Source organism: Vicugna pacos, chromosome 2, assembly GCF_048564905.1.
Source record: "Vicugna pacos chromosome 2, VicPac4, whole genome shotgun sequence".
Taxonomy (NCBI): domain Eukaryota; kingdom Metazoa; phylum Chordata; class Mammalia; order Artiodactyla; family Camelidae; genus Vicugna; species Vicugna pacos.
The window spans coordinates 47,496,443-47,510,190 of record NC_132988.1 but is presented as its reverse complement, the minus strand read 5'-3'; the positions used below and the strand labels follow the sequence as shown (position 1 = coordinate 47,510,190).

Here is a 13,748-nt window from a genome sequence, read left to right as displayed (position 1 = left end):
GGACTTTTTTTTTAGAATGATAGACTATTCTATACCACAATTGTGAGGGTGTTTAAATGAATCTATATTTCTATTATAACTCAGAACCAAAAAAGTAGTGAATTTTTCTCTACGTAATTTTTAAAATAAATAAATATGGAGCAAAAAAAGGTAGTTAAGAAAAATATAATACATTAATGTATAAATGCAGGCATTTATTCCAAATAACAGTCACCAATCTATGATTCTTTTCTCTGCTTTAAGTCACAAAGATAAGGTAGAATTTTGAAGAGAAGTTAAGACACATCCTTTAGCAGATTACTTCAGCTGTCATATTTGGAACCTATCATTGTGATGGAAATTAACAATAATCTCAGCTCTAAGAATTCAGGAAGCTGTACAAACCAGGAAAGTTTGTTATTAAAATTAATGAAGTATAGCAAACTTGACAGAATAGCTGGGCTGCCTTTGTAAATTAAAAGTTAATAGCTATCTCTAGCACATTGATTGATTTGGTATTAAATTTCCCTAAAGTTCCAATGCTCTCGTTAACTGGGGACAAACCCCAACAAACTTATTTAGATGAAAGAGGAGCATACGATAACTCAAGTACGGGGACAAACGGGACTAGACTATGCTGTGATCGCTAAAAGCCAAAGATTTATGAGAAGTGTGCTTAGACATCTGTCTCTTTAAACCGGGATCTAAATATCTTCAAACACTAAGGTAACGCCAATATGTATGTTAAAATTATTTTCTAATTGCCATTTTGGAAAGTAAAGAGAGTATAAATGTGAGCGAATAGTTTGATTCAGATAACCGTACCCACTAGAAGCCATTTGGACCATGAGATAGTTTATTTACGTATTTTAACTTCTTTTTTCACTTAATGGAAATACTGGGGATCGAACCCAGGACCTTGTGCATGCTAAGCACATGCTCTACCACTGAGCTATATCCCTCTCCCCCAGGATCATGAAATGTTTTAAGCAAAAACATAATAAGAAAGTAAGAATAATTTCTGGAAAAAATAAAAATAAAATAGGGCCTTAGATCTCTGATAGTTATAATGCTTTGATGGGTAATATACCAACACACTTGCACAGGAACAATAAAAACAGGGGCCAAGAGAATGACCTGTAGTTATTGACTGAGCTTGAAAAAGTCACTCAGTGTCTCCGGAACTTAACTCTCTCAATTTCCTTCAGTCAAGCAATATACAATTTCGTATGTAAAGGGCAATGTACTAGGTGCTGGAATGCAAAAGCGCTAAAAAGCGAGCTATGCCCACAGCTGGGTAAGGCAGGGCACGCGCTCCACATCTTCCGCATCAGCGTCACCCAGTCAGTTTAAAGACAAAGGAGTCCTCTTGGCACAATCAGAGCGCTAATCTTCGACCCAAAGCCCAAAGGAAGAACAGGAATCCATTAGAAGTTCAGATTCTAGAGTCAGTTCTATAAGTATGCGGTCAGGCTCGATGTAAAGGGTGCCACGGGCCTCTAAAGGCAGGTTTCAAGACAGGCCCAGGTATCCCCTGCTTTTTGAAAGTGTGCTTGATGCCACTTCACTTTTACAAAAGACTTACATTAGTACCTGTTTTCGTTAAGAAATCCGAAGACGATTTTCGCTTTTACAAAAAAAGGCAAAAATCGAAAACAGCATTAACAGTTTGTTTTTTAGCAGCTGCTACAGAGGCAGTGCGCACCCCTAAGCAGTGATTGCGGCCCTGCCCAGCTCTTTGCCAGGAGCTACGCTCCTCATCTCAGCATCAAGCTGCCATAGCTCTAAACTGGGTCTGTGAGCATCTGTGTTTCCCTCAATTTATTTTGTGCATCCGTTAGCAAGATGTGTCCTAAGGCACGGCTTCTTCGCTTTACGCCATTACGGCTTATGAAAGATTTCGTAGGAATGCTCCCCTTTCGGACAGCAGGTAGGTCTGTGCTACCTATCCTGATCCCCTTTAAAATGAAACAGGTAATCTATATGATACCTATGAGCCGCGGGTGAGAGGCACGGCACGTGCATCAAGCACTGCGGCAATGTTTGCCACTCGTTAAAGACTGAACTGAAGTACTCGTTAGAAACAGCCCTTTCTCAGAGTCTCAGAGTAAATTAGTGATAAATCTTAGGTTAGAACTTCATTATCTGTAGCTCAGACTGGTTGTTTCTTTAGGGTTGAAACCAAGTTGTTACCAATTTACTTTTTTAAAATATTTATTTTGTTGTTGTTTAAACCAAGCAATGCACATGCATGGTTAAAAAAAAAAGTCCTCACTTTTCTCCAATTCAGTTCCACTCTCAGAGCAACCCAATCTCACCTCTTTTACTTTAGGTCCAGACGCTGTCTTCATTTCTCTAAATAATATATGGTTGGTTTTTAATTCATAGTTTTAGAATATTATCTGCTGATCCCAAGTCTGAGAGGTAAGTCTGACCCCAACCTATGCCTCTTAAATTCTCTGTTGGCCAGTCTTAATACTAAAGCTTTATTCCTTGTTCCACCAAAAAGATGCAGTATTTCTTGATTTGACTAACTGGCCTTTTATTTCTCTAGTCCTTATTCTTCTCTCTCCTAATTTTTATTTTCTGCACTTTTATTTTTTCATTTCAAGGCTAAGATGTTCTATAATCACACTAAGTTTTCTGTGCTTTTCCTGTTAGTGTATTTCCTAAAAATAAGAAAAACCTGGACTGCTTGTTAAACAGATCTCTGGACCCCCATATCCAGCTAATCAAAATTGTGAGAGAAATCTGGGTATCTATATTAATAGCACCCTCTCCCCAATAATTCTTATAGTCAGGCAAGGTTAAGAAGTATTACCTATGTGTTGATTTTTGGCCAAGCAGAATGTTATAAGTAAATTTTCTTTCCTGTTCAGTGTCTATTTTAACTTGTGTTTCCAATTTTCCTCCTTCCATTGTCAGTCATAATTATATCTATAAATTATTCAAACACCTCACAGATTCCATTAAAACTATGGAATGCTCTCTTTACCCAAATATCTCCCTTTGGAAATCTCATTCTTCCTGCTGCAGTCTGGATTGGATGCTCTCTTGGCACCCAAAGACTCTGCTTCTTTGATCTCCAGCTTAGATCTGTTTTCCGGATCCCACGCATTCACCTTTTTTGGTTTACTTACTTGTTCTGCAGTAGTGAATCCCTAACTTGTGTGTAAGAAAGGTTGCATGGCAGGTAAATTTCCCAAGTCCTTAAATGTCTGAAACGTCTTGATTCAGTCCTCACCTTAGATTACTGGATGCCTGAGTAAATTCTAGGAGGAAAATTATCTTCTCAGAATTTCAAAGGCATGAGATACCAGTTTGATTCTCAGTCCTTTGGAGGTGACCTGTTTTCCCTCCCTCCCTCCCCTGCCCCCAACCCCAGAACTTTCAGGATCTTCTTTGTAAAAGCCTCAGTTTCCTGAGATTTCACAGTAAAGTGTCTGGGTCTCAGAACACTTGGGTACTTAAATTCTTGGATTTCTTCTATTATTCCTTTGAAAATTCTTCATTTTGTCTGTTTTTCATTCTGGAACTCATATTAGCCAAATGTTAGACTTCCTAGATTAACCTGTGTGTCTCTTCTTTCTATCTCTTTTTTCTGTCTCTTTGACATTTTGTCCTACGTTTTGATTGACTTCTTTACCATATATTCTAACTTTTCTGTATTAGTTTTCTAGGACTGCCACAACAAATGATCACACACTTGGTGGCTTAAAACAACAGAACACCATTCTTACTGACCACACTTACTGACTTCTTTGTCTTAACACTCAGATGTTAATTTCCAAGAGTTCTTGTTCTTCGAATGCCTTTTCTTCATAGCCTCCTCTTCTTTCTCAATGGGTGCCAAAGCTTCTGAAATCTCAGAAGACACCCATTTGACTCTGAAAAATTCAAGTTCTCCTCTGTCTACTTCCTTTTTTTCCCTAATGTTAGTTTACAAGGTTTCCTTAAATTCACTCATTCAGTAAATATTTTCTGACCACATGTACTACACCAGGCACTGTTTTAGGTACTAAGTATAAAAATTGCTTGCTTTTATGGAACTTATATTCTGGTGGGAGGGGTGCATAGAAGCAATGAATATGAGTATGTTTTTAACCACATCAAGTCCAGGGCAAGAAAAGAGTGAATAATGGAAGGAGACAACATTTTACATTGAAATGTCAGGGAAGATCTCTCTGGTAGGTAGCATTTCAGCACAGGCATGAATGAAGTGAGGAAGTGGGTCAAGGAGACTCCAGGGAGGAATGTGGCAGGGAGGGCAAGTGCAGAGGTGCTGAGGTGAGAATGAGCACGGCACGTTAGAGAAACCGCACGGAGGCCAGGATGGCGGGAGCACAACGATGAGAAGGAAGAGGGGTAAGCACACATTCAGAGAATTAGGTGACCGGTACTAGGTCACACGGGACCTTGGGTTCTGTTAGCAGCACCTGGACATGATCAGACCTCAATTTTTCAAGAATCAAGATGACTCTCACGTGGAAAGCAGACTTCAGAGGGGGTTGGGGGAGGCAGGGTGAAGAATCAGGAGGCTCCTGCAATTAATTAGTCAAGTGAGAGGTGACGGTGACATGGATCTAGTGACGAGGGTGGGGGTGGAGAGAAGTAACTGTCTTCTGGATACATTTCAAAAGCTGGACTGAAGGGAGAGACACAAAGTAGATGTGGGGTAAGAGGAAGAGGGGCCACAACAATGAGCTGTGTTAAGTTAGGTGTGAAGACAGACAGGGATAGTTGGGCGGAGGCTGGGGGCTCACGAGCTCTGTTCTTTACATGTTAACCTTGAAATACGCCTTAGACGTTTCTGTGGAAGTACAGAGTACACCTCCTGGACGTGGAAGACGAGACTCAGGCCAACGTTACAAATCTGGGAAGCAGAGATGGTATCTTGAGCTATGGGACCGGGTGTGATCATCTAGAGCAGAAGCAGTAAGACAGCCAACTCTGGCCCACGGGCCAAATCCAGGATGGCCTGCTGTTATTTTTGTAAATAAAGTTCTGTTGGAACATAGCCACACCGATGCCTTTCTTGTCTGGTGGCTTCTGCCCTACAATACAGGTTAGGTAACTGTGACAGAGAGTACAGAAGTTGTGGTAGAGACGACAGGGTCTGTAAAGCCTGAACTATTTACTACCCAGCCCTGGACAGAAAGGGCCTGCCAACCCCTGACCTGGGGACAGAACAGATAGGAAGTGAGCCGAGTACTGAGTCCGGGGCCATTTTAAAGGTTAGAGTTCAGATCAGAGGATCCAGCGAGGGAGACTGCTGAAGGAGACGCCATCAAAGTAAGATAAAAGAGAGCGTTGTTCCAGATGGAAAAAGAAAAAGAAAGTTTCAAGGAAGAGAGTGGACTCGACTGTGAAAAATACTATTGAGAATCCACATGAGATGAGAAGTTACAGTTGATCATTCCGTTTGCCACATGGATGTCACCTTCTGACAAGGCAGTCTGGTAGACAGAGTAGCAGCGATGAAAACCTGGCTGAAGGGGATCCCTCACAATTTGGTCTAAATTTAAGAATAAGACGAGAAAAGGCTGATGTGCACGCAGAGAGGCTTGTTGAAGGGCCCGCTACCCAGGGAGGTGTCTGGGAGAGAAGCTCCACCGGGCGTCCCCTAAATGCCAGCGTGCACAGAGCTTGGCGGGGCCGGCCACACTCTCAGGTCCTCCGAACGCCCTCCAAACACTTTCTTCGATTTCTACGGGAGGAATCAGCCATCCGCCAGGCCCCAGGCCTGCGCCAGGCCCCAGACCAAAACGACCTCCCTGTGTTAACCCCACGTCACTCTCTCCCACCTGATGTCGACAGGTCTCGGAGGTTGCACAGAGCAGTTCAGAGCTCCCTAAACCGCGTCCCCTCAGCACGTGCAGCTCCTCGTGCTGCTCCATCAACACCCACACTTCCACCTGTTTTCCTTCTTTTATAAACATTCTGAAATACCCAGCTCTGAGGGATCCTCCTTGTTTGTTGTTCTAGTGTTATCCTTTTTTTATTCACCTACTATCACTGTAATAGGGTATTTACTAGGAAGGAGCCAAGGTAAGCACTTGTCATCCTGCCATCTCGTCTTTGTATTTCACTTCGTCAAAAATCAGACTACACGCCTACTAGGCATGGCTAATGCCCTCTGGCAGCCCCACCAATACACACGGGTATTGCCAGTGTCAAAACCTCCCCTTCACCTGGACCGAAATGAGATCTCATTCTAGCACTCTGTATGTTATCCATGTGTTTTTCTCTTATAACAGCAAGTTGTATCAGAAGGAAAGTTTGCTACTTGTATTATTGAGTGAGAAAATTGAATGTGATTGCAAAACCTTTGTCTGGTTATATATCTATTATATACACCGAATAGCTACAGGTACGCCAAGTACCAACATACTATTACGTATTATTACTAAAACTACTTATAGAGATCCTTACGGGAATCTGCAGCAACAACGAAAACCAAAAAATATAACTAATGTTTCTCTATCTGCGCAGTAACTATTATGTCCTATTCTGTTGATTCAAGTTCTATGATATGGACCAACTTAAAAAAAAAGTCATAGGAACCCATGTATTTAAGACTCAAACAATGTTTTGTGCATTACTCACAGGAAGTTTTATTAAGTCCAATGTATGGTACACTCAATGACAGATTCCTCCTACTATTCAAATGACGTACTTTAAAAAGACATTTCAACATAAGCGTAGGTTTGATATAAATGACAGAACAAATTCATTGTTAAAGAACTACATGATTCATTCTCATGCTAAATAAAAGCAACCTGAATTATCTGTAGCACTGTTTCTCTAAGTGAACCAGTTGTCTACTCCACAGTAACAAAAATCCAAACTACAGAAAGTGTAGCTTCTCCTCATCCTTTCAGAAAAGTTAAAAAATCTAAAATAATGAATTTTCAAGTTATCAACAAAACCAAAACATGTAGACTACCAAAAGAATATTGGTATGCAGCTGTCTTTGGGACATACTCAAAATGTGTAATTCTATCCACTTCCCATTGTCTTCACCTTTCACAAAACATAACAATAAGAATCCTGGTCTTATGTCAAAGTCAAAAGGAAGAAAGAAATAATGTATATTAAATATTAACCATGTGCTGTACATGAGACACTGATAGTCTTTACACACGTGGTCTCATTTAACTGCCACAGCAATTCTGTAAAATTATCAGTGCTATCTCCATTTTACGGATGGGGAAATTGAGCTAAGGGATGCCTGAGACAGTCAAGCCAGGCCTACAATCTGAGTGTTCTGACTATGAGTCTAGAACCCACCACTTCCCAAATAGAATTCCATGAAACTCTGGAGTTACTAAGATGTCAACAAGTGTTCTGGGAAACAGGCTCTGGGGCTCAAAAATCTGGGACAAGTTATTTTATACAAGAATTTCCAAGAACTTTAATATGTACATTGTGACTCCCCAAGGTGATAAAAATGGGTGATAAAAATTTTGCTAATTTATTAAACATGAAGCCCTTTGTTTAAAGAAAACCTAGTAACATACCACGGGATGCTTGTGATCGACTATATAGTTTGAAATACGACCACGGAGTCCAATTTCCTCTTTCCATGGTTTAATAAAATGAGGCACAGAGAGGTTAAATTACTCACTTAAGGCCACACAAAACGTTAGTAACACGGCCAGGAGGCCTGATGACTCCTGCCGGGACGCTCTTTCCCCTCTACCACCCTGTCTCGCTTCAGTACTATTTCTACAAAGTTCCACACCTATTAAAAGGAAAAACAGTACTGCATCTATCATTTATTCTAATTCTCTGAATGGTGGTAAAGACAAACCATTTACAGAAACGAAACTCAGAACTCGTCTACCTCCCAACTGCACTAGTACTTCAGAGACCTGGGATATCTCTCGAAATGTGGGAAGTGATTCCACCGTGATAATGCTAAATAACGCTTTCCGGCCAACCAGCGCTAGCTATACTCATGTTCTTTGAAGTGGGAGAACTGCTGTCTACCATGCACAGAGACACTGCCAGAGTTTAAAAGATCCAATTTGTGACCATCTTTACAAAGAGCAAACTGTTCAGCTGTTTGTTGTTTCCCCCTTACCTCCTCCTCCGACCCTAAAGAGGTTTCCTTTCACTTTGGCCCACCCTTCCAGCAAGTAGCGAGCAGTCCCGGGCCAACGACGCCATCTGGCGTTTAGTTCAGGAATTGTTTGACCCGGCAATACCTTCCAATTCCTGTCTTACCACCTGGCCTCTCTCTACCCCATATCACGTTCTCCTTTCTTCCAATTCTTGCCCATTTACCTCAGTAAAAACCTTTTTTCTTCTTTTCTGTCATTTATCCCAACTCAGTGAAACACTTATTTGTGGTATTCTAGTTACAGAAAAATGAGTCTGAAAATAACTTGTAAATAGAAAAACAAATGACAGCGAGAAGCCAATATAGCCTCAGAAATGCCCTAACAGAGGCTCTGCCCCAATACCGAAAGCTAAGAGTAACTATTATTCATCCAATGCCTCCAAGGAATGTCCGCAGTAAGAAGGAACTTAAAGATCGCTGTTAGGTCAATCGCTTTATTTTACAGCTAAAGAAATTGGCTTCGGAAGACATGAAGCAATCACTTGCCCAACAGCACACAAGTTAATGCAGAGCCATAATTAAGGCCCAAGACTCCCCATTCCAAAGGGGCTATATCATATGCTCCAAGATACTCAAGACTGTTTTTTCTCAGCCAACGTTCAAGTAGAATTTTTTAGTGTTTTAAAATTTTTCTTAATAAACTATATTGATATTATGAATCCCTTCAGGGCAGAGCCCATAACTAAAACCCCAGTGCCACATCTAACAGTGCCTAGTGCACTTCATAAATATTTATTGACTTTTTTGTATATTATTTATTACTGTATTTATTGCAGATCTAGAATATTTTCATCCTACTATGAGTTAAGACAATTTTTATCTACTAAAAAAACTCACTTATTTTGGAACAGTGCTTCTATGGAAAGCTGTTCCTCAAATTGTAGACTTTTGCGACAATCCATTCAGAAATTTGGGTCTTCTTGTTAATGGTTCCCCTCTACCTAATTAGTCTTGAACAAATAAAGATTGAAAAGAATATGTAGTATAGAGGAAAAGGCAACCAATTTCGAAGAAAATGGGAATTTCAGTATTAGCAGCATTATAACCACAAAACTAAACAAATTCAGTTTTCTGTCCTATAAACTGCTCCTCAACCCTAAGCTCAGGTAGGACACATGTAAATATTTTTAAAATTACAGGGATCAATAATGATCACAGGTTTTAATAATAATAACTTATATTCTAGACCCAATGACTAATCACTTTGTATTCACTATGTCATGTAATTCTTAGTCTTATTTTCACAGATGAGAAAAACCAAGGCTCAGCAAGTTAGGAAACTCGTCCAGGGTCACAGAGCTAAGAGCTAAAGAATCCAGAATTCGAGCTGAGATCTGAAAGTCTCCAGAGCTGGAGGTCCCTGCAGGTGGGCCATAAGGCCAGGCCGACTTTACAGGGGAAAGAAAAAAGTACTACTCCCCTCAGAGCTCTGAAATCAGCGAGGCATGAAAGCAACTCAACCAACCTCGCTATTTCACGTCATAGCCTACACAGTGAAATATCAGGATGCAAAGAAAAATGAGAAGAACGAAGATCTTCACTGGCCAGGTTAGTGCCCCCAAGTGGCCTTGCCCTCTAGGCTTGTTCAGTTTGGGGAGAAGAGGCCACTCTCGAATTAATATGGCTCTTGATCATGGATCGCATTCAAGGTGCAAATTTGAGAGAATAAATTCATGCTTCTGGAAGAAGAGCCTTCATCAGAGTGCCCCGTCATCCCCGAAAAAGAAAACTGGACCAGGCATCTCCAAAGTTCCGCCCGCCTCTCCCATCGCGGGCGGCCCTCCCCTAGAAGAAGCTGTGCTACGCCCACCGGGAGGGCGGGCCGGGGGAGGACTCCGCTCCTTCCGGTTCACCACGACGTCGCGCGGCCCCAGAACGCCGGTGGCGGCTGGGTTGGCGGCTGGGTTAACGGCTGCCGGCCGCGCCAGGTGACCGCGCGCTCCGCCCGCGGCTCCGGAAGGGCAGCTGGCAGCTCCCAGGGTGACTGGCGCGGCTCCACCCTGCGTCTCAGCGCTCTGCGTGTGGGGACTGAGTCCGCCGCCCCCATCGCCGGCAGCTTTCGTGGCTCAGCACGGGCCCCCGCGTGCGGGAAGGCGGCCCGAAAGAGGCAGGGATGGAGGCCGCGCGGGCGCACAGGTCCTAGCACGAGCCTGCGGCTCTCCGCGCGGTGGGGCCCCGCGAGCTACTTACTGAAGTAAAGGCGGTAATCGGGCGAGTGGGGCTGGCCGCGCTCCTCCGTGCGGTACAAGGCCATGGCGCGGCGCGGCCCGGGCACTGCGCTCGCTCCCCGCGGCAGGCGGGCGGCGGTGGCGGCGGGGATGCCCACGGGCCAGGCCCAGTTCGTACGCAGCAGCGGCAGCAGCGCACGCATGGCGTCGATTGCCGTCCGGCTTCGCGCGAGTGGTGCGTCGGGACCGGCCCGGCCGCGCGACGGCGCCCCCTACCGCCCGGAGTCGTCACTCCACTGGATCCCCACCCCCACCAGGCTGGCCCTGGGAATCCTCGGAGAAATGAGAGAGCCCAGCGAATTGCCAGTAATGCACACTGGAACCGCTGCGAGACCCGGGTTCAAAGACGAGCAAAACCAGGTCCACTGCCCCTGAAGAGCTCATTGCCACTTCCTAATGCATACATGCATTAATTCCTTTACTCAGCCAGTCAGTATTTACTAACATAATAGTGTTTTTATTATAATGACATAATATCGAGTGATTACTCCGTCCCAAGCACTGCTCTAGATCCTGGCCAATGTAGGGGACAAGCATGTACACACAAAAGCATCACTATTAGACATAATGATCAGGCCTCCTTGTGAAGACTTGACCTTGACACTGACTTACAGAGCAGAAAACGGAAACTTCCTCAAATGCCTTCTCCATGAAGCCCTATCCTATTTAGTCCAAGTAGAGGTGATTTATCTTTTTTCTCTCTCACATTTTCATTTATACAGTGGCACTTGGGACTATGCATGTATGTTCTTGATCTTAAATTCCCTTTATTACCCTGACCAGCCCGCTGGATTGTCTATATGCCAAGCACTTAAGATTTGAGATTTCATATTTTTGAAGGATGGAGCATTCATCATATCTTGCATAGATAATGGCTCCTTTATTGTTGAGTTAAATTGTTCCTGGAACTCCCTCTTACCAAATCTTTCTCATGATGGAATTCTGGTTATTGGCTTTCCCAAAAAACTTACAGAAACATCATACATGGACACTATCTCCACTTCTTCATGCTCTTCCTGCATCTCAGCCCAAATGGCTTCTTCCACCTTCTCACAGTTATCCATGATCTGCTTCTTGTCAAATACGAAGGTCAGTTCTCATAATGAATCAGAGAGAATCCAGAAGAGAGTGGTAAATAAAATATTTTAAAATTAGGAATCAAAACTTAAAGAAAAATTTCAATTATTCAGTCTATAATAGTGAAAGGAAGAATAGTAATTTTTGTTGTACACATGAAACTTATATAATATTGTACATCAACTACCTCAATAAAAATTTTAAATTAAAAATAGAAAATAATTATACATAAAAGCTTTTGCACAGCAAAGGAAACCGTAAATAATGGGAGAAAATACTTGCAAATGATGCAACTGACAAAGGTTTAATTTCCAGAATATACAAACATCTCATACAACTTAAAAAAAACAAACAACCCAGTCAAAAATGGGCAAAAGACCTAAACAAACATTCCTCCAATGAACACATACAAATGGCCAATAGACATGTGAAAAAATAATATCATTATCAGAGAAATGTAAATCAAACCTATAATGAGGTATCACCTCACACCAGTCAGAATGACCATCATTCAAAAGTCCACAAACAGTAAATGCTGGAGAGGGTGTGGGAAAAGAGGACCCTCCTGCACTACTGGTGGGAATGTAGTTTAGTGCAACCATTATGGAAAACAGTATGGAGATCTCTTAAAAAACTGAAAATAGACTTAACCCCATGATCCAGCAATCCCACTCTTGAGCATATATCTGGAGGAAACTAATTCGAAAAGATACATGCACCCCAGTGTTCACAGCAGCATTATTTACAATAGCCAAGACATGGAAACAACCAAAACGTCTATCGACAGATGACTGAGTAAAGAAGATGTGGTATATTTATATGATGAAATACTACTCAGCCGTAAAAGGATAAAATAATGCCATTTGCAGCATCATGAATGGACCTGGAGATCATCAGACTAAGTGAAATAAGCCAGAAAAGAAAGAAAAATACCATATGATATCACTTACGTGTGGAATCTTTAAAAAAAAGAAGAAAGAAAGACAGAAATGAAGTTATTTACTGAACAGAGACAGGCTCACAGACATAGAAAACAAACTTATGGTTACCAGGAGGGAAAGAGGATGGGGAGGGATAAATTGGGAGTTCAGGATTTGCAGATAATAACTACTATATATAAAATAGATAACAACAAAGACCTACTGTATAGCACAGGGAATTATATTCAATAACTTGTAATAGTCTATAATGAAAAAATATGAAAAGGAACATACACATATATAAACAAACCGCTCTACTGTACACCAGAAATTAACACATTATAAATTAACTATACTTCAATAAAAATGAAGAGTAGCAATTTTTCAGAAAGAGGCCCAAAAAGTGCACTTGTGATCTTTGCAGAAACTAAGTAAAAGTTTTAATTAAAAGAGAACTCATTTTAAAAATAATAATCCTCTTAAATTACTGTAATAAAAATTAGCAAATGAATGAAATGTTAATAAGCACAATGAATACATAAATTCATATAAAAATAGAATTCTAGCTTAAAATTCTGACTCTTGCAAGATAAACATCTTTATGTAGAATACATTAATTTATAGTAACTAAGTCACGATTGCAGGTCTGGTCCAATTCAAACGAGTTAACCTCTCTCTGTTCCATGGCTACACACTACATCCTCTGGTTTAAAAATTGGTTGAAACAAACTTTTACTCACAAATATATGAAAGCCGAAGTCTCATCAAGATGACTCTATAGCCATCGTGTAATTTTATATAGAGAGAATAGTACTTAAATCTAGGCAGTGGTCAGCATTTTGAGCAACATAAATGTCTGGAGGTGACACAGGGCTCTCCCATGTAAGGGAGCCAAGTTATCTTGGTGCTCATGTGTGTTTGATCTTCATTGCTAAGTTAACCATCAAATGAGTTCAAAATGAGTGCTGCAGCTCTGAGTATCACATCCTCATTCTACCTAGCAAGAAAGAAGAAAAAAGGAGATGTGCCCTTCCCTTAACAACACGTCCCAGAAATTGCATATACCATATATACTTGCATCCCACTGAGCAGCACTTAGTCGACTGACCGTAACTAACTATGAACCAGCATCCTTTTTGTCTGGGTGTTCATAAGCCCAGATGAAAATTAGGAGACATACTACAAAAGAAGAAAAGGAAACTGAGTATTGAAGAACAACCAGCAGTCTTCCACAAATGTCTTTTTCTTTCCTTGTAGTCCAATTTCCTTGCAAAGTTCTATGAGAACTCTACATATTTCTGCTCGAATTGTGAGCAAGGTTCATATTCTTGGGCACCTGAGTTCTTTCAGCATCTCCAATTATTTCGTTATGGTTAAAATTAGGACACTGGTCTACCCAAGTTCCAGAAAGCATCTCTA

At 41.5% G+C, this 13,748-nt stretch overlaps 1 protein-coding gene across 3 annotated transcripts in view; it reads right to left on the bottom strand.

Moving 5' to 3' along the window:
* PPA2 (inorganic pyrophosphatase 2) overlaps positions 1-13,748 on the bottom strand; it is a 152,197-nt gene that overhangs the window by 65,673 nt on the left and 72,776 nt on the right. For 2 of the 3 annotated variants that reach the window (XM_072939376.1, XM_072939379.1), the window contains exon 1: positions 10,295-10,526. The exons of the other annotated variant lie outside the window; for it this stretch is intronic. In XM_072939376.1, coding sequence (XP_072795477.1) covers positions 10,295-10,475 — 181 coding nt within the window. In that variant the 5' untranslated portion in view covers positions 10,476-10,526. Of the gene's footprint in view, positions 1-10,294; positions 10,527-13,748 lie in introns of those variants that run through there. 3 annotated transcript variants of the gene reach the window in all.